This window comes from Podarcis gaigeae (genome assembly GCF_964106915.1).
Source record: "Podarcis gaigeae genome assembly, chromosome: 2".
NCBI lineage: Eukaryota > Metazoa > Chordata > Lepidosauria > Squamata > Lacertidae > Podarcis > Podarcis gaigeae.
In genome coordinates this window covers 74,352,128-74,373,796 of record NC_139679.1, presented here as the reverse complement: position 1 = coordinate 74,373,796, position 21,669 = coordinate 74,352,128, and the positions used below count along the sequence as shown (strand labels likewise).

Here is a 21,669-nt window from a genome sequence, read left to right as displayed (position 1 = left end):
AATTGAGAAGTGGCAGTATTGGAGGACGGACTGACAGAAGTGTGTAAGTGATTCTCATATCTACAATGCTTAAAATAATATTTAAATTGGCCTTAACAATGAAGATAAATCAGCTCATTCATGGAGCAGAGCCCCGTAATGTGTCTACTAACCTCTCAAAAGGTGCTTTATGACATACTACTGTACCAAGTTAAGAAGGCAGCATATTCCTACAAATGTTTATCATTTCAAAATGAAAATACATGTGTACGTTTTTCAGAGACAAGCTGCGAGACATTTCAGCTGATTATATTTACTTTTTGTGTTAGTTATATTTGAGTTGTACTGTTCACTGTGAACAAAACAAGCTTTGCTATATTATCCAATAGTTTATCTATAAAAACAAAACAAAAATCAGAGCCATATGAATGGGAGGCATATCTAGATATTCAAATTATAGCTGCATCTCAGTTCAGTTAGATCTCAGCTCATGAATAAGAATATAGGAGGTTTAGCTGGAAATCAGACTATTGACTGAAATCAAAGCTGCTCAAGTTTGGGCAACTCTTTTCTCATTTCTAAGACAAGCTTTGAACCCTGAAGAGTGCAAGTTAGTCATCATTCAGTAAATCGAGGTTCCAGTACAACTCCTCACATCAGTGTGGAACCTATCACTGCCCAATAGCTGCAGTGAAACACACTGATGACTTGGTGCACTTCCTGGCTGAAGGGTGTCTAAGTCTGCCACTACAAGCTGGTAACTCTGTTGGCAATCTGCAGCAGAAAGGCCAAGGACTGTATGGGTCATGGAGACCAATCTATCCTCTCACCTCTAGAGGTGGTTCCTCCAGGACAGAGATGAGGCACATTGGTGGGGGCAGTGTGGGGAAGCCTGCACTGCTGCCGCCCGTGCTGTATCTGTTCTGTGGATAAATAGAGGGCTTCAGCCTCCAGTGTTGTCAATCCAGCACCTTTCATCAGCACTAAATTAAAAAGAATATAAATAAACATAAAAAAAGGATTGAAGCATATTGGCAGAGCTAGGCATGTGAATTTTGCACTGCAGCTTGCTTTAGCGCCAATGCTTGTCAATCTCTCATTTCCATAGAATAAAACTTATCAAAATGGGGGGGAAATGTACGCAAATAAATAAATCCCATGTTATTTTCAATACCACCAGGCTTATTTTCTGCAAAAACAATTTCATCCTCGTTGGAAGTTTCACAACAATTAAATTAATAATTCACATACTGTGAAGTATCAAGAAGATTTGGGGCTTTCTTTTTCTAGTGTGCGATTCATGTAATTCCAGACAACTTCTCCATTAATTTAAGAAAATTAATTCAATTAGTTTAAGAAATCTGTCCAAGAATAAATGAAGTTTTCCAAAATGATCAGAAACAGTCAAAACCAGAAATCACATGTAGTTATGACAGTGCTTGTTCAAATATATATTTGCTAACAGGAAATGATGTATTACTTATTAATTGGTTGTCCTTTAACATACATCACCTCATTTGTCTCTAAGCACTGGTAGAGATTCTAGATGCAGGAAATGCTGTTGGGCAGTCAAATGGCAGCTCAGAAAGCTGGATATCCACAGTATCACAGATACTATGAGTTCTGTGAAATGATGCAAGGACCACCATACCATATTTTTCCTCCCCAAAGAGCATACTTCATAGAGATACAATTAGCAGACACAGTTGACCCTAAAGCAGTACAATCACATAACCATTTTCCTGACAATGGTCACCACCTTTACCTTCTTTATTCAGCTTTGATCACAACTGCTTTCCCACCAACTTTGGTAATTATAAAAATATTTGTACTCATATACAGTACTATGCTCTTCAGCTTAGTGCAACAGATACAATAATGAAAAAGACTATACTGAACATATGAAGCTCCCCAGCTGTCTCCACGTCATCTTTCCTGTTGTATATAAAGCTGCAGTATGCTGAGTCATATCACCCATCTATCTAGCCCAGTGTAGTCTATTCTGATTGACAGTAACTTTCCAGGGCCTCTGGCAGACAATATTTTCCAGCCCTACATCTTGAGAATAATTTTTAATTGGAGAAGTCATGGATTTATTCTTGCACCTTCAGCATGTAAAACATGTGTTCCACACTGAGTCCCCTTCTCCCCTCTCCCTACCAGAGATTATTATTATTATTATTATTATTATTATTATTAATAATAATAATTTATTTATACCCCGCCCATCTGGCTGAGCTTCCCCAGCCACTCTGGGCGGCTTCCAGTCAAGTGTTAAAAACAACCTTTCGCACAAAAAAGTATGTGTTCTACTACTGAGATATTGGTTCTTCCATTGTATCACTACTGCCAAGGATATCTGAGCTCTACAGAAATGGGTTCACCAAAAATAAGTGGATAGGGAAGTTCTGTTGTTCTGCAGCATACACAAACAGCAGTGCAATTTGGTTTGAGAGTCTCTAAGCAATAATTTGGCACCCAGTTCTAGAGAGGCCACAGCTGGGGGTTGTGACTTGTGAAGAGAAGAAACAACCAACTTTGCATAGTGTCTTTTAAGGAAAGGAAATACTAGAGAGTGAAAGCTATTTCAGATATTTTCTCTCTCCCTTTCTTCATTTGTAACTCAGGCAAAGAAGGCAAATTTTGTACACCTTGTTCCAAGTAAGATTCTACACTCTATGTTCCTTCATCCTGATTTCTTTTCCTTTGAGACCTGCCTGGTACTTACCTTTGTCCTCATGTGGTTGCTGTTTTCAGTGCTGTTTCTCAGACTGTTTGCTTTACAATTGAAACAACTCGTACAAGCAGCAGAATGGATTTAAGTGAATGGGCTCAATGATTGGGGAGCCCATTGGAAACACACAGTTAAATTGTCTTAAAATAAATTTTATACCAGAGAGAAAGTATACCAAACTGTTCTGAAAAGATGACACACTTAATTGGGACATTGTAGAAGACAGTCTTGAATAATTCATTGTTGCAATAATGAAGCTATCACTTATTTTAAGCAAGGAAGCAATTCAATGTACAATCTAGAATTTTAAAGGGCAAACATCATAGCAATTTGTAGAACCTTGGCTCATTCTTACCCCGTGCGCTAGCAGGTGCAGAGTTAATCATCTGGGATGGTGCAGAATGGGTAGAGCTCAGGCTTGAGGTGGAAGGACTGGCCTAGGAAAGAAAAAACAGATATTAGTGATTAGATTCTTAGGGCAGGATTCAACCAACACGTCCCACCCTGTGGAAGCCAGTGCAAGTGCTCTCACTAGTACAATGGGGTTTTCACCCAGCTAACATTACAAATTGTCTAAGTAAACTTAAATATAATTCAATAATAAAATACCTAGCATTTTAAAGTATTTCTGAGTGTGTCAAGTGTTTCATATTATTTTCATGTAATCTTTATACCAACCTTGTAAGGAAATGAGTGTTGTTATTATTCTCATGTTGTAGATGTGGGAGGAAGGCTGAGAGGGGGTGACTTGCCTAAAGCCAGCAAGTGAGTTCATGACAGAGGTAAGATTTGATTTCCTCAGTCTGTAAGGCACTATATTATTCTAGCAATGTCTACAAGTACTGAGTAGATCTTAGTACTGACTGAGATCTTAAATGCAGGGCTGTTTTACCCATAGGAGCTAGGGGTGCGGGGCATCTGGGAGCCAAGCTCTCAGGGCACCAGGTTGAGATTCCAGGGCCTGAGATTTGAGTCCGGGGAAGAGCCCGCCCAGCTCTGCATTGCGAGTTTGGGGGTGACTGAGCCAGTGAGACGCTGAGGCGGCTGGCTGGCTCTGCCCTGCTGTGCACCTGGGACTGGGCAACTGGGGGGAGAGGGCACCAGGGGGGGTCTTTGCATCCCAGCGCCACATATGCTTAAGACAGCCCTGCTTAAATGCATCCTAAAATCATCTTTAACACTGCATATTCCTGATGAGTTACAGTCGTACCTGCATGTGGTACATATCCTCTGCTGTTTCTCCGACAGAACTGTCTGTTAGAATAACCAGATTCCCTGTTTCACTTGATGTATGGGAAGAAAGAGAAGATGACGAGTGTCGGACTGTGCCCAGCATATTCAATGGGCTACGGAGAACAGAGAACAGTAAGATAAAATAATATTTTGTTTTAATCAGAAATATTTATTTAAAAAATGCATCTTGTTCACTGGAAGCTACTGTTTAGGTACCTCAAAACATATTGAAGTAACATGCACAGACAAGCCTTTCTGCGTCTGTACATTTTCAGTTAGATAAGGCCCATCACTATATTAAACAAGGACTTTCACATTTTACCAAGCTGCAGAGCAAGTTAGCAATTTGTCAAGAAATGTTAGAACATATCAGAGAAACCACTTATTTTTTTAGTGCCAGAAGTCAAATTGTAAATTCACGTTGACCTAAGTGGCTGTTCCTGTGTCTCTTCTATCTATTCAAATATTTATTTCTGTAAAATATTTATATCCTGCTTTTCTACCATTTGTTCGAAATAGCTTTCAACAGCAGAGAAGAAAAATGACAATCACCTAAAATAAATAAAGACAATAAATGCATACAAACACAGTAAGCACTAATGTATAATTTAATGTCCAATTGCCATACTTTTTCATAGTTGCATCAATTTAAGTTGCACATGGAACTAGTGAGCTCTCTGACCCACAGAAATTTTGCTGTTTTGGATTTGTAAATATTTGGGGAAATCATCTGCATTTGGAGGGATAGTCAAGTGTTCATCAACCACTATTTCACGACCCATGAAATTATTTATATTGTATGTTTTTCAATGCATAGTTTTGTATCTGCATTAAAAATACATTTGATACAAAATGATGTCATAACAGTATCTTACTATGGCTAGAGCAACATTTCCAGGACCCCTTGCTTTGGGCAGGATGAAGAGGCAAATGATAAAACTGTAAAACAAGTCTGCTACCAAATTTTGATGGTTTTAAAAATACTTTTTCAGATAACACTACTGCCATTAGCAGTTTCTGTATCAGCTAACACTGAATATTGCAAGCTTTTATTCAATGAAAAATTGGTGGCAAAGAAGCAGGAGAAAGGTTAGCAAATTTTAACAGCTGAAGCAACAAAGAATGGAGCCTTTTATAACCATCCTCATAAAATCATTTCCATCACAATACTTAAGGTTTATAGATTAAAATTGCTTGAAGAACGAAAATAATTTCCACCACACAATTTCAACTGTGTGGATTTTAGTTTGTTTTCATGCTTCCATGTCTCTCTTAGGTAGGCATCCCCTGAATTTTGAAGTTGTTTCAAGTCCTTTACATATTAGCTGCTAAAGCATATTAAAGACCAACACAGAATGATACCCTTTCACAAATGATTCATTGCCCAGATAAGTTAATATAAAAGTGGGTTTTATTTATTCCTATAACTTTGAGTAGACCCAAAGCACCTCCCAGAATCTATACACAGTAGCTACATGAGCTACTTTGCTTTAGACATCAGTTGAAAAGACTGGTATAGAATAAGGTTATCAGACGTCCCCGTTTCCCAGGGACTCTCCCCGGATATACAAATCAGTCTCCATACAAAAATCATTGAAGTTGAAAAGTGTCCCCGGATTCATTGAAAAAAAATCTGGTAACCTTAGTATAGAAAGACCTTTCTTAGGTAGATAAATACCTGTGGCGATGTACCAACTTGATACTCTCTGGACTCATTGGACTATGTGATACAAGCATATTGCTGCGTGGTGTGCTCGTTCCTGAGCAGGCTGGACTCAGTTTATCCAAAGCAGGCAACTCCTGTAAAGTACATTCGGATGGTCATATGTTGCCTTAATAATAAGCTAATAGGATTGTGCCTTATGGTCCCCCCCACAGCCCTTTCATAAACCATAGCTAGTGCTATCTACATGAGCTAGAATGTTACCTGTTACCCTTCTTGTTGTCTGTCCCTGTACAACTAGCATCTGCTTTCAATATCACAGAATTCTGGCTTGGTATTACCGTATTTTCCCATGTATCAGACGAGGTTTTTTGACTCAAAAACTGTGTCAAAAAACTGGGGTCAACCAATGTCAGGGAAGAGTTAGAAGTTTCCAGTTTCTCAGAGGGAGAAAGCGTTCCCCAAGGGGGGGGGGGGAGGAGAGCAGTGAATCTAATAGAAGAGAGCAAGAGGAACAACAGGGAGGGACTGGCTGTTCCCAGGAAAGGCAAGGGTTAAGTTCTAGCTCAGATTCGGAGGAGGGGAGATACAGGCCAGCTCTAGCCAGGAGGTTAGAAAAAAGAGTGGGAAAGTGAAGGGAAGGGCGCCTTCGCCATTTTGAGAGTGGCTGGTCACGGAGAAGCAGAGCTCAGAAGGTATCTGAAAGAAGTGACTCTGAGGAATGATATTTAAGAACCGTTTATAATATTGTTTTGTTAATACGCAATAAAAAGTCATAAAAGAACAAGAAGTGTTCGTGTGGTGATCTGAAGAGGACAACGACCAGGCCTGACAAACAATACACATGGATAGTGGCAATGGGGGGCGGGGGGGGGGAAGAAGCGGTGCGCCTGCCAGCCAGCTGGTTGGCGGGAGCGCAACTTCCCCCAATGCAGCAGTGAGCGGGAAATGATCTAGTGAGTGTTTCCTGCACACAGCTGCGTGGGGGGAGAAGCTCAACAACTTTGGGCCATCTCCCCTCATTTTCTTAAAATTGAGTCTCCCAAAATAGGGGGGGGGGTGTCCTTATACATGGGGGGCGTCTTATAGACGGAAAAATACGGTATGTATGAACCAGAGACTGTGGTTTAAAACAAGCTCTGATTAGTTACAAAGCAGCTTCATAATCCATGGTATGAAGTACGCTTGCTTAGAAGCTGGCCAGAAATTTGTTTTAAACCACAGTTCTGTGAAAGCTGACATTCTGTAAAATTAGCAAAGTTCCTCTCCTGGCCACACAAGAGGAGAGGGGAGCATACAGTTCTGAGTCTTCACTCAGGTTCCTTCCTGCTCACACACATAGTACTACTAAGCAACGATTTAGCATAATGTGCAATACGTGTAGCCCATGGCTTAATATCCTGGTTGGTTCCACTCTGGATGAAATGGGAAATGATAGCTAACTGAAGATTTTTCTGATCTGTTGCTGGCTTGTGCAAAGGGAGGAGGAAAGGAGTTGTATGCCATAAGCCTCACTCATATCTCAGCAAATGCAATCTATGAGACTTTTTCTATGTATCGTTATCGCTAATACTTTTGTCATCATCAATAATGAACCATCAATATACAGATGGATGGTAATGGTTCCCAAATCAGAAAGATGTGAAGTACACGTCTAGCTTTGATGCAGGCTTTTATACAAAATGGATTTCTAACACTACATTATTTACTTCTCCTTTCACTGTGTACTCTGCCCTTAAGTAACGCTTAAAAGCACACATTTATTTATATCCTATTTTAAGCAAGCAACGGAAGGCAGAACTATACATTATGTACTCTGCTGTTATTCTTTTAAGGGAGTAAAAAACCCCAAAATACAGTTGCTGAGATTGCAATTTGAAGATGAAAAACTAGTACGGGGGAAGAGGGGCTTTTATCCTTTCCCCTTGTGGTAATTTCCAATTTAAAATAACCTTCAAGCAAATTTTCCTTGAGGCTTTATTTTCAAATTGCATCCTCAGATTAAAAGATCCCTAATCATAGCATTTCAAGCAATGTGTAGTTTTTTTGTACCCATTTTAAAAGATCATATGTGATTCAGATGATGTGAGCAATGCCTAGACAAATGAAAAATCCAGATGTTCATTTCCTCATATTTTTCTGGATATCTAATTTATTTTTGCTGAAGAATTCATTTTGTACTCATTCAGCATTTTCCAGTTCACATGTCTATGCCATAATGGAAGAATTCAAAATACTGCTGTGAACTGTGAAAAAAGAGAAAGAAACAAACAAAGAAAAGTGTTTATCTACTTACATGGTACAAACTGGATCGCATCATCTGGAACTGGTCAATTAGTTTCTTATGAAGAGGGCGCATCTCTGGATGTACAAACTTCTCATGTACTGCAAGACCCACTCCTAATATATGTACCTATTAAAAATAAAATCAAAGCCTATACATGCAGCCTAAGAAAGACTGCAAAATAATGTTCTATATACCACTCATTCACTGAAGGGTAACTGTCTCTAAATACTTGTAGCTGAAGAATCTGAAGAAGTGTGCATGCACACGAAAGCTCATACCAAGAACTGACTTAGTTGGTCTTTAAGGTGCTACTGGAAGGAATTTTTTTTGTTTTGACTATGGCAGACCAACACGGCTACCTATCTGTACTTGTAGCTTAGTTTAGCTAAATCATTCATGCTCACTAAATCTTTTTTTGGATTATAGCATGAAACATTAAAGAGCATGTAGTTGATTGCCTAACAACCACTCATATGATTCCTGGCCATCTCTTCCTGCAAATGTTGTAATAGCAAGAATGTGAATTTGAAGTGATGGCAGTTGTGGCTAGACTAGAGTTGCCATACATCCAGAATTCCCTTGACATAGCTGGGATTCGGCTGCCAGAAACAGTGTTGGAAGGGTAGATTTTTGGCAAATTCCCTTTAAAATAGCTCAAATTTTGTTGTTGTTGAGATCATGCAAAAAATCAAGATCTCAACAACTTTTGTGTCCAGATTTTCACTTTTTGAAATATGGCCACCCTAAGCTAGACCAATAGAGAACTGGCAGATATCAATGAAGTTTTTCAAAATCAGGAGAACAACTTCATCAATACTTACAATTTTGTTTTACATTTTTCTTAGTTGGATCCCCCCCTTTTCCTTTAATTATCTTTTTATTATCCTTCGTGATCCACCATGGGGGCCTTTTTTTTTTTTAGCCAAAAGGCAGTATAGAATTAATCATAACATTTCACACAACACCATCTAGCACTATGGACAGAGTAAGGTGTCCAAACTTTGCCAGACCAATTTTGTAGACCACAAGGATCCAGGCACTTTCAGTGCTGTGTGATTTTCACATACACTGTAACTAGTGAGAAAGAAAGAAAGAAAGAAAGAAAGAAAGAAAGAAAGAAAGAAAGAAAGAAAGAAAGAAAGAAATAACTTTGTGTACAAGCATACATGAGAGCTAACTTAGGCTCTGGTGAGCGATAATGAGTTAAAAATTTCCCCAAGTATCTGACTGCTTGCTAGAGGGTACCATTGGCACTCACCTAAAGGGTGTTTCTATTTGTGAGTCAGGATACATCCACATGGAAGTTGTCTCTGCCTACTGCTAAAAGCAGGAAACGCTAAGCTAAGAGGAAATCTGATCCTCTTCCTGCTTGTTCCAGTTTCTTTTTAAAAATACTGTAATTGTTAAATCCGGTTTCTGTTCTGTAGTAAAGCTCCTCTGTAGTAAAGCTTAACTTACACAGAGAAGAAATAATTACAGGAAAGGGGGGGGGGAAGTGATTATACCCCCAGGGTATCAGACTAGGTGGGTGTGCTCTTCTCAGACTCTCTTAAACGGAGATGATTGGGATTCAACCCGTGTTACACCACACATGTAAATCAAGTGCTCTTCCACTGAGCCACAACACTTTCACCAAGACAGACTGATTTATTTTCCTTGAATTAACACCTAGGGTAGGCACCCAGTTCTAATCATCACACCGACCGCTTTGGAACTAGTGTTCCACCAGTGAAAATAATTACAAAAGGCCACTACCTTGTTAAGCTTTTACATAAATTAAGATTGTGGGAGCAATGTAGACAAGACACTGATCATGAAAATTTTTAACATTCTCCCTAGTTTGGATAAAATACTTTAATGGAGTGAAGGAAGGAAAAATGACTGAAATCACCAGAATTTTCACTTTTAAATATTTTTACATGGAAACGGATGTATTCAGAATCTACCTGTAGACTAACTTAGGTTTCTCTTTTCATTTTAGGTCAGTGAAATGTTAAGTCCTGGAAAAAAAGTCTTAGAAGAAAAATTTACATTGAGCACAATGTAAACTTCTTCATCTTAAACACTGAATTAGAGTGCAATAGTAGTCATGTCTACTGAGAAGTCCTGTTGAATTCAGTGAGGTTTATTCCCAAATTAAGTAGTGTAAGCATTGTAGCCTAAGCCTATGGAATCTTTGTTACTGGATATATTGTTGAGGAAATAAAATGTTATTACAATAATATTCCTTCATCTTTAGAAGTCTGGGGATACCTGTTCATGCATCAGCTCTTTCAGCTGCGTGATTTTTTCTGCATCTCCTGGGTGAGTAGTAATATAATCTCTATCGAAGAAAGCCTGGGGAAAGAAGACATTTTTTTTCCATTTAGAAATTCAATAAAAAGTTTCTTAATAACCACAAGAAAGAAAAGAAAAGACCCTAATAGAAACATAGGGTGCTCTATCACCAAGAAACATAGAAACACCATTTACTTAATCTCCTCTAGTATTCTAGAATATACATGCAGTCACAGCATCTTTTTAATGGCCTAGGCAATTCATTTTCAGACTTTGGATTCACTTCTACCTGCAACAAGGGACCCATTTAAAATATTTCACCATGTACGGTTGCCTTCCTATTTTCTCTGTTCTCTCCCCCCCCTCCTCCTTCCCTTTTCTACCCTGTTTCATACTTTATCTTCTCTTCTTATATTAGCGTAACAGAAAACAAAAAAAGTAGTTGTTATGCTGTTGGTGCAATCCTCCTTAGGAGCATGGGTTCAGAACTCAACAGTGCAGACAAACAGCAAAAACAATCCCTTCTTATACAAAGTAATTCCTTTGAGTAGTGCTGGGAAGACCTTTCCAGGACCTTAAAATAAACCTGACCTAACATAATCACTGCATCACTCTTAGACCATGTCGTGAATTTTTTATACTTTCTGTTATTTGTTTATCTTCAGCAGCTGTGGGAAATGAGAAACATCGGAAATTAATAATATAAAAGGTGAAGTGTGTTTCTTGGGTCTGCATGGCGCAGATGACCCAGAAATGTAGGTCAACATATTTTATAAATGTAGTTTTAGCAACATACATTTTTAACTAGTATCTGCCAACCAAACTGTAGAGCAGAAGTCCCTTTAAGCCTATGCTTCTGTTGAAATTTAGTGAAGACAAAGATAATTCTTATATATATATATTTAGAACAAATGTTCAGCATTAATAAGGGAATGAATTTCAGGGCTTTCTAAGGCATCACTCACTATATTAGCTTCCTAAAATTCAGTATTTTCAGTATTTTACATTATGACCACTTGCTTATGCAGAATGTTCACCCCCCCCCCCCACATAAAATGTTTGTGGCTGTCTAGATCAGAATGTAGACCAACAGTTAGGCACAATTTTAATAAAATTCCATCTTGTAAAGAAAATTGGACACAATTTCTTATGCTCTTTCATATTTTAAAATTCAATGCAATGCAACTGGGAAAAAAATGGTACTGCGAAGAGCTGCTAACAACAAAACAAAACAGAGTCAACCTCCATTTACCTCCTGATAGCGTGCTATGCCACCATTCACAGCAGCATCAATTACTCCATTCAGGCACATACTGAGCAGATTGATATTCCCATGCATCTGTTTGTGTTGGTACTGGCTTATCAGCGTCCTTAGCTCCTGGTTTTTGTTCTCCACTACTTGAATGGCATTTTCCAAAGGGCTGACTTCAACCTGCAAGACACCAGAGTCCACTTCAATACCATCAACATTCCTGTACTGTAACGTTTTGTTAAGAGCCTGCATGTTTTAGTTTCTCTTTCTTGGCGGAGCCCTGGGAAGGGTCCTTCTCTTGGTACAGGCCTTAGGGCTGAGTGTGCCACACAGCTCTCCAGAAGCTAGTATCGTCTCATGTATGAGCAGTAGAGAGCTACATTGAGAAGGCAGCCAAGTCTCTTGTGTGTTGCGTGGAGAGCAGAACCAAAGGTGGACTGCAAACTGAGCAGTTAAGGTCATCCTCCCCTCCCCATATTAACCACTTCAAAGTCCATTACACATCCATCTGACATATGTCACTGATTTGCAGCATGGGTGTTTAAACCAGTTGTCTAGCCACTACAATATCTAACATACTGACTGTGAACAGCTGACAGGCCCTCTTTGAACGCTTGGTACTGCTATTCTTATTGTAGCAGTAAGATATATAACATACATGTTTAACCCATAGAGATGCCAATAGGCAGAAAGTTGCTCATTCTTTTCATTTTAGCTAGCCATTCACTCCTTAAGTATAATACATGTTACCAGTTCTCTTCTCTCCACTTCAAACCACCGAGAGATGCCAGGTAAACTGTGAGTCAGGGTTAGAGTTGTGCGTTCAATCCATAAACTCTGCAAAGCAAGAAACATAACAATATATAGAAAATGCAAAATCCATTGGCCACATTCAGACAATCCTATCTCAGCTCAACAAACTGGGGAATAAATGAACATTTTGGCCGCCTGTGCAACTTTTTCACTCCACCCTTTCTGCAAGTTGGCAAACAAACCAGGCAGTCCTCCATTAATTATAGTTCCCGTTTTTTCTGGAAACCAGAAAACCACGGTTAATGGTTTCAGGATATTAAACTAACTTGATGTTGTAGCTTAATTTTCTAAAATTAATATCAGGTGGTTCAACCAAAATTGGGAAATGATAGTTAATGAAAGACTTCCACATTTGTTTGGTGACTCACAAGAAGGGAGGATGAAGGAAGAAACAACTGAGGGGAAAAAGTGATTCCTAAGCATACAATATTCTTAACATACTGGACTCGATAAAGTCCATGGTTTAAGCAGTTTAATATACTGGAGGAAAACAAAAAACCATTACATTCCATTTTTTTAAAACAGCAGTATGAAACCTTTCATTTTTTAGCGTTTAAAGCAGCTGCTCCTGGGCCTATTTTTATTAGCCACTTCAAAAGCTCCTATTTAGGTTGCTCCCAAGAAAAGGTAGAATTCTGTTGTGCAGGGAAGAACAGTACACAGGCTGCAGAACACGACATGGATTACGTTTCTTCTGCAGAACACAGAAGTATACTCATGAATATACTTTAGTACATTTCGAATCATTTAAAGCACAATTTCATGCATGTCTACTCAATGTAGTTCAGCAAGGTTTATTTCCAATAAGAAATGCATAGGATTGAATTATTTGGTTTTATCAACTTTCAAAGTTTTTTCCTAATATTCTTTTTGACACAGGACTCATTTCGATTTAAAGACAATGCTGCCATATTACAGAGAATTCAACCTTAAATTCATTTTCCTTGTCTTTTGGGCCTTTATGGAAAGGTCTGTCATAGCGGAACTTCCTGATGTTGTTAACTCTATAAAAGCTCTTTATGCGATCAGGGACACGGTCCATTTGCAGCACATCAATATTATCTGGAATGGGAGTCACTGCATAGATCTGCAAATCTGCAACACAGTCCAGTCAAAGAAAAAAACAAACAAACACATAGGCACCAAACAAGAGCATCTAGGTAAGTCTCATTTATGACACTAGCAACAGATACAAATTACAGACTCTTGTTGCATATCCTTTAAAATATATTTTAAAGCGATGCCTATACCTTATTGGGAAGGCCCAATTGCCAGCAACTTTCTATGATGGAAATTCAAGCAGCTGTTGAATATGTCAAAATTACTGTTTGTTACTTGTATTTATATTGTGGTCTCCTATGGCTTTAAGGAATAAAGTTTCACTCATTTATCTAGCTATTTGAATCACATCATTTTAGCAGTTATGTAAATCTGTAACATGTGATTGCTGTTAATGTAGCATTACCAACTTATCTAGGCCAATATTATATTAAATTCAAGATCCATTTTCTTTCCATGCCTTGGTGCTTCAAAGCAGAGGAATTAGTGGCTCCATTAAGGAACATGGGGCGGCAAAAGGCTGGAAAATCAAAATGAGGTATTGCTTTTTAAAAATTACTTAAAGACATTAACTATCTTGCAATTAAACAATTTCAGTTTGGGTCCCTCTTACTATGACACTAATCTGGCAGCCGGTTTCTTAACTGGAACTGTGAATGTTCATGTTATGCTCTGAACTCCTTACCTCATCTCTAATTTGCTTTTAATATTACAGTAATATCACAGAGCATACATCTACGCTGTTTTCTAAAACTATTCCTCATCAAGAAGAACTTGTTGTTGCTTTGTGTACCTGAATGAAGATAGGGTAATGCATGTGACAACCTTAATTTTTTTTTTTTAAAGAAATTCATCATGAACTAGGGGAAATTTGACAAAGTTAGCAGTCCAGCTTTATGGGTGTCCCTCATTTCACAGGAATAAAGGTAAAGGTAAAGGTACCCCTGCCCGTACGGGCCAGTCTTGACAGACTCTGGGGTTGTGCGCCCATCTCACTCAAGAGGCCAGGGGCCAGCGCTGTCCGGAGACACTTCCGGGTAACGTGGCCAGCGTGACATCGCTGCTCTGGCGAGCCAGAGCCGCACACGGAAACGCCGTTTACCTTCCCGCTGGTAAGCGGTCCCTATTTATCTACTTGCACCCGGAGGTGCTTTCGAACTGCTAGGTTGGCAGGCGCTGGGACCGAGCAACGGGAGCGCACCCCGCCGCAGGGATTCGAACCGCCGACCTTTCGATCGGCAAGTCCTAGACGCTGAGGCTTTAACCCACAGCGCCACCTGCGTCCTTTTCACAGGAATGCTCCTCTGTAATCTAGTGCTCGCACAACTCAACTAACAATTAGTTGATTTTGATTTTGATTTGATTTTCATTCAATGATAATGAAAAGAAACACTTCTGTGCTTAATTTTTCTCAACATCTAAAAGGGAAACGGTGAACAAGATCAAGATTCAGATGTCTATTTGTAGCTGCTTTATTAACATCATAAACTTTGATAAAGGATACACTGGGCATCACATTGCAAGATGCTGTCATCTGGGTGGTTTGGATGCTGCATTGCAATGGCTTGTGGGAATTCACTGAGCATTCTTTGTTGGAAGGCCTCCAATCTCTCATAGTCATGGCCTCGGCAAACATACTCTTTGTTCTACAAAGGAAAGAAAGAAGTGTGGAAGCCAATAAATCCCTACTATGTCATCTTAGCTTTCTTATCATTGTAGGTAACAGAAAATTAATTGAAAATAATACTCTTGTGTGACGTTATGGTAAACCAAAGCATTGAGTGATCCACAAAAAAATGTTTAAATGCTATTGATTTATTTAAAGGATTTCAAGCCTGGCCCTAATCATCACTCATCTCAGGTTAAGTTATGTATAATAATGTTAAACAACATAAAAGCATCAACAATAAAATCTAATATACAGTTCAGGGAGGTCAACTAAAGACTCATTCAGACTTCCTTTTGTGCTGCTTTCTAGGCATAGGTCCACAATAATAATAATGAATAAATATTAATAATAATAATAATAATAATAATAATAATAATAATATACTGCCCTATACCTGTAGGTCTCAGGGCAGTTCACAGGATAAAGCTCTGTGTGCAAGTGCTCCCCCTCCCCCAACACTTTCACTGTGAAAACCTGTTCTTTACCGCTGCATTGAAGTAAACAGCAATCTGCTTTGAAACTAAACTGAACAAAAACCTAGCAGATATTTCCTACTTGTCAACAAATAAATAAAAATCAATTGTACACAAAACTCCTTTATTTGTAAATTGCACGTATAATTCATACATTAATGCAAATGTTGAATGGGCTTACCCGAAGGAAGAAGGGAAATTTCCTTCCATAAAAGCCAACTCTGAAAAATTCAGGCTCCAAACGTTGCTGTTCCATTATATTATCATAATAGGTAGCTTCCATTTTCTGTGAATAGAAATTTTAAAAAAACATACTGGAAGTGCAATTACTGTTACAACAGGAATAACCGTCTGAAAACACTTTGGTATCATTTGGTGCTGTCCATCAAAGATTTTCAAAACACATTAAGAAGTAAACTATGATCCTGTGAAACACCAAAATTATTAGTCACGTATACTAGGAATATAAATCTATAGAGGACCCTGTTTTTTCATAGGAAAGATGCTGTGTGCAAGTACTTTTCATTTAAATCACCTGAACATTAAAGTGCAATCTTGCTTACTGTTAAATTATTAAATACAAATCAATATAATTTCCACCTACCCGAATCCAGCTGAGGCTTTGATAATCGTATAAGCTTTCATATTGAATAGCAAGCTCTCTGCACAATGGGATTCCGAATTCCCAGCTCTGAAACAGGAAAGCGAAAAACTCAGGCCAAGTTGCATTTTCAGACAGATAAGACTTACAACTCAAGAGTTGAAAACTTTAATAGTTTGTGACCCCAAGGATTGAATATAGACACACACACAAAAGGGGGGGGGGAGTCAGGCATTTTCTATACCATCTACTTCTATCCATACGTCTATCCAAATGTAACAATGAAGCTACAGAAAAATTAGCATTATTTTTTGCATACCTTCCCTTTATTAAAATAGTGGATAATTTTTCGGCAAAGGTTTTCTTTACGCTGCCACTCTGTCTGAGAAGGGTAGTGCAGGAACTCCCGAAGAGGCCTCTCTTCCCACTGAAGCAGCTCACAGTATAAGAGCAATGTAAAGGCAGCCTCTGTCGAAATAGCAAAGGAATAAACAGTGAACAAAAATATTCAAATGCATTTCAGTTCAAACACAATATTATGCACGTGATCATGACTACTGCAAGAAAACAAGTTCAGTAAAAAATTCTAATCCTCAGCACATCAGAGAGCTTGACTCTAAGAAATGCGAATCAATGAACTCATTGTCACGAAAGTAATTTACTCCCAAATTAACACCTAAGTCTTGAACTAATATAAATCACGTCTTGCCTTATTTATCTATTGCTTTTTCAAATTGTTATCATTTATTTATCTTGATTAAAGTTATGAAATCTTCACAATTCTCAATTATTTAAGAAACTAAATATAGTAGTAAATTAGCAGGATCCGTACAAATGGTGCTCATTGTTGAACATATTGCTTACTTCTACATGTTTTTATGTAGATACGACGGTGATTTAAATGAATGAAAAGGACAATCAGTTCAAAAGTGCTTACAGAAATTCAGAACTGTGGCATTTTCCAAAGTCATCAAAGCACCCTTTGAAAACACGATACACATGCTGTACACTTCTGATTTTAACTCCCTTACTCACTCATACAGGATCTGCTATAGTAAGAAAAGTTAATACTGGTCACTGTGATGTTGATCAAGTAACAGTAGCATGTTATTATATGCATATGCCATGTGACCAAGGCCTGATTTAAATATTTGCAATTTAAAATATTACTTAACTTCTTTTCTAAGTGCAATTAAACCACAAAGGATTTAAAATACACATTTGAAGATGACAATAGAGAATATTTGAAGAAAGCTTCCTTCCATACTTACCTGTGTAGTTTTCAGCCTGCAAGTGCATATCACACAACTTGTGGATGTAGCGAATATACATTTCTTCCTTATTAATTTCAGATTTATAAAAGTTCTAATGGAAATAAAAAAATTCAGAAAACCACTTTCATTGTTTAGTATATCTTTAGAGACTTAAGCAGTTATCACTCTGGCTACATAGTGCTATACCATGTTTTAGCTTGGTGAGCGCTGAGCTTATGTGCCTGTCCTCCCACCATATAATCTACTTTCATGAATTAGGGGAGAACACCAATACCTTCCCACTTTTAGTTTTGAATAATCCACAGTTAAGTTTGAACTTGATACACTGTGATTTATTGTAACTGTACAAATCAAGATTGGAAATCAAGGCATGATCCTGGTTTGTTCAAACTAACCACTGCTAAAATTAACCAGTTTACCTAGTTCAGATGTGATGAAAAATTGCTAATCATTCAAAACTAAAAGTGGATGTTTTCAGTTGTTTTCAGTGTCCTTCTGCTGCACAGGAAGTGTTAGGAATAAATTCTTCACAAAACAGATTAATAGTTCCTGGAAACTTTATAAAGCATTGCAGAAGTTTCTTCAATGTGTGGGAGTGGCACTCCAAACTTAATTGGTGTCAGCTGGAGATTCAATTAAAGGGAGGAAGTTGAGTTTGCAATTTGAGGCACAAGGAGAGCACACATACGCTGTTAGTACGCATGCTTACAGTGAGTTTGGATGTATGGTAAAGTGTTTGCAGTATCAGGACAGTTTATTACTAGACTGGAAGTATACTGTGCCAAAGAGAGGAAGAAGGACTGTAAATAGTTTGTAGATAGTAGTAAAAGAAAATGCTTGTATAACCAAATGCTTGCATAAAGTAATTATTGACTGTGCATTCGAGTGTGACTATAGTTCTTGTCGACTGCAGCCAGGAAAACTCTGCTAGACACTTTGGGAAGTGGTTATGGTTGGTAACCTCTAACAGAAAGAGAGCACGTGCGAGCCCAAGGTCTGCTGTGACTTGTTCTGATAATGCTAAATCATGGTGTAGTGTTATATCTGAACTGAAGTTTCACTGAAAAAGTACTCTTAAGATTTACAATTTTCAGGGGATTAAATGCTAATCTTAGTTCATGTTTTTACCATATATTCTAAGCTAGGCCATTAAGGGTGTTACACTGGGACTCATATTATATACTTGAGCCGGGGAGTGAGTGGGCAAGAGATTTGCAAGGATCAACAAATTCCTAATAAGCCAGTAAATGCTATTTTTCTAATTACACTTTTGTTACACTTCCATCAAGGATCATAAGGTATTTTTGTTGCATGCACCTTATATGGGCCTCTAATCTATGACCAGCCTGCTCTCTGGCAGCATAGAGGCAGGGTCACAGTAGGAAATACTAGGCAGATGTAGCCAACATGATGCCCTCCAGATGTTGCAACTCCCATCATCCCTCATCATTGGTTACGCTGGCTAGGGATGACAGAAGTTGTAGTCCACCAACATCTGGAGGGTACCACATTGGCAACCCTAGTCCTAGCACATGTGAGTTACTTTTCACCTAGGCATTTGATTTGCAGAAGCACTAATTCCATGACTATGAACAAGTGATTCAAGCACATGCCCCGAGAGAGCATGGCAACATTTTCTGAATGTAAAACAAAACATTCTAGAGAAAATCTGTTTTGTGGTTCGAGATCCAAAAATCTCTAATCACATTTCTCTGGCGGGAATCAAAGAAGCACCAGCAACTGATAAGTAAGAAATAATCTTGTGACTACTACTGGCTCAAAATCATTTAAAGTCAAATGTGACATTCACTTTCTCAAGAAGGCATCACATACAAAGTACATATTGACTAGTCTATGTCAGTAGTTTCACACAACCACCTGAACATTACATTGAAGCAATCTTATTTATTTTTTGAAACAAAGGCAGGTAGTTGTTCTTCAGTAATTCTCTGCTGGATAATTCAGCAATTTTCTGCATTGCTACTTTGAAACCTGAAAAAAAGAATTATTTTAGAATGAACAACAAAAGCAAAATAAAACTCACCATAAGGTTAACAGTGCAACCAATTTTCTTGTTCTCTGTTTCATCTCCTTTCATACAGTCCCTAAAAAAAAGACAACAGTCATATTTCAAAATTTATGTTTGGGGAAAAATGGATAAAGTTTAAGACAAGGGAGAGCTGGGAGATATACAACCTAAAAATAAATTAATTTTATTATTATTAACTTATTACATTCATATCCTTCCTTCCTTCCATGAAAGAACTCAAGGCAGTCAACACAGGGTTCTCAGGTAATCACCATTTCAGACACTAACCCTACCCATGCCTTCTAGCTTCAGAATGATTGGCTCCAAGATAATGCCAAGTTCATAAAGTGCTCTGAAATGGCAAGGCATTGCTTCAGGAGAGATGAAAAACTTCATTGTGTTCTCCAGGTTTTTTTTTGTTTTTGTTTAAAAGATTATAAGAGCATTCATTTAATACAATAAAGAACCACCTATTGTAGAAAATACTAAAAATACTAAAAACTTCTTGCCTTGTTATGGACTGACCTTTTTATGGCATCAATTAGAAATGACAATAGATCAGCAAATAAGCCGCAGTGAATTGCTGGATGAATGGAAGGGCTGAGAAGGGGACAGAGACCAGATATCTAGGCTTCTTCCCCAGGAGGTAATCAGCTCCTCCACTCAGAATATACAAGTACCCACAAGTACTGTGGGTGGTAGGCTGTCAGAGCGTGGAAGCTGCTTTCCACCTGGGGGGTGGAGGGGACTGTAGGGTGTGGGCTGATGCGACAAGAGTGGGAGGAATTAGAGGTGGAGGTGCATCCAGCATTATCTCCCATGGAGAGACACATCCCTCTAGATCAGGCATGGCCAAACTTGGCCCTCCAGATGTTTTTGGCCTACAACTCCCATCATCCCTAGCTAACAGGACCAGTGGTCAGGGATGACGGGAATTGTAGTCCCAAGACATTTGGAAGGCCAAGTTTGGCCATGCCTGCTCTAGATGTAGCACTTACCTTCAGACCAGGAATTGCCATAACAGCAGGTATTCTCGTAAGTAGCTTGGGATCTCCTCCTCTACTGAAAATCTTGGTGGATAGCCAGGAAAACTTGTTGGAACAACTTCACAGCTCACATACCATCTTGGAATTTTGTTACTAAACTTGGACTTGTGACCTCTGGTCCTGGGAGCCCACCAAACCAATCTCCCTCCCCTGGGCTCTTTGCCTTGGGTCAGGATAACAGGGCTTCAATTCCAGTTCTTAAATGACATTGGGGTGTCCCCACCCTATGACGGCCTGAAGAGAACATTGATGTTGGTGTTACCCCCTTTGAGGATGACCCTACTGCACATGGTAGAATTTGTTATCAGCAAGGCTAGGCTCTGGACTATGCCCACACTCCAGAGTCACTTAGCCAGCAATGAAACAGTACCCCAATAGTAAAAAGAAAACATAACTGCAGGCAAAAATCATGAAAAAACAATCAGGCAGAGTATTGCACAGATGAAGTCAGACAGACAAACCAAAACACCCAGGAAAGTGAAATAATCACATTACCTGTAGTCAAGGAGACGTTCCATCAGACGAGTAACTGATGTAACAAAAGAAACACCAGTCTCTCTCCAAGTCTCTTGCTCAATCTTTTCCAGCAGGCTGTATGAAATGAAAGTGTATAAGATTTCCTTGGGAATATTATAAAGCTTCAACAGCCCCAGGAGCCATTTTAATATCAAAGTCACTTCCACATCAAACTTGAATAATTATCTTACCTGGGGTAGGGCCCAAAGAGCTGGGTTCTGATCCATGTTGCATGAAGCAAAGACAAGGAGAGTACTGAATTAAGATGGTAAGATATCACTACTTCATACCAAGGAAGTACTATGCCAAGAGTAGTGTCTGTCCCTATTCTGCTGCTAGTTGATTAAAAAATGGGCACACTATTTTCAGTGTAATCCCAAACATATATACAACTACAGATAGATAGCCGTGTTGGTCTGCCATAGTCAAAACAAAAAAAATTCCTTCCAGTAGCACCTTAAAGACCAACTAAGTTAGTTCTTGGTATGAGCTTTCGTGTGCATGCACACTTCTTCAGATACACTGAAACAGAAGTTTCCAGACCCTTCTATATAGTGAGAAGGTGGGGAGGGGTATTAATCAGAAGGGTGGTGGGAATGGGTGATTGGCAGATAGCTGTGATGAGCCTGTTGACGACTCTTAACGACTGCAATAGGTCTTACTGACGACTCTTAACGACTGCAATAGGTCTTACTGACGACTCTTAACGACTGCAATAGGTCTTACAGTCGTTAAGAGTCGTCAACAGGCTCATCACAGCTATC

The 21,669-nt window shown here is 38.7% G+C and overlaps 1 protein-coding gene across 13 annotated transcripts in view; it reads right to left on the bottom strand.

Moving 5' to 3' along the window:
* Window positions 1–21,669, bottom strand: part of DOCK3 (dedicator of cytokinesis 3) — a 139,981-nt gene that overhangs the window by 18,724 nt on the left and 99,588 nt on the right. For 4 of the 13 annotated variants that reach the window (XM_083726440.1, XM_083726449.1, XM_083726445.1 and 1 more), the window contains exons 34-50: window positions 21,097–21,123; window positions 20,885–20,980; window positions 19,359–19,419; window positions 17,312–17,405; window positions 16,360–16,508; window positions 16,044–16,130; window positions 15,621–15,725; window positions 14,802–14,943; window positions 13,167–13,333; window positions 12,176–12,262; window positions 11,426–11,605; window positions 10,150–10,233; window positions 7,906–8,022; window positions 5,625–5,746; window positions 3,924–4,059; window positions 3,069–3,150; window positions 810–962 (exon numbers count right to left, since the gene is read on the bottom strand). In XM_083726440.1, the coding sequence (XP_083582566.1) occupies window positions 810–962; window positions 3,069–3,150; window positions 3,924–4,059; window positions 5,625–5,746; window positions 7,906–8,022; window positions 10,150–10,233; window positions 11,426–11,605; window positions 12,176–12,262; window positions 13,167–13,333; window positions 14,802–14,943; window positions 15,621–15,725; window positions 16,044–16,130; window positions 16,360–16,508; window positions 17,312–17,405; window positions 19,359–19,419; window positions 20,885–20,980; window positions 21,097–21,123 (1,889 nt within the window). The remainder of the gene's footprint in view (window positions 1–809; window positions 963–3,068; window positions 3,151–3,923; window positions 4,060–5,624; window positions 5,747–7,905; window positions 8,023–10,149; window positions 10,234–11,425; window positions 11,606–12,175; window positions 12,263–13,166; window positions 13,334–14,801; window positions 14,944–15,620; window positions 15,726–16,043; window positions 16,131–16,359; window positions 16,509–17,311; window positions 17,406–19,358; window positions 19,420–20,884; window positions 20,981–21,096; window positions 21,124–21,669) is intronic. The other 9 variants (XM_083726450.1, XM_083726443.1, XM_083726451.1 and 6 more) reach the window with 3 other exon arrangements.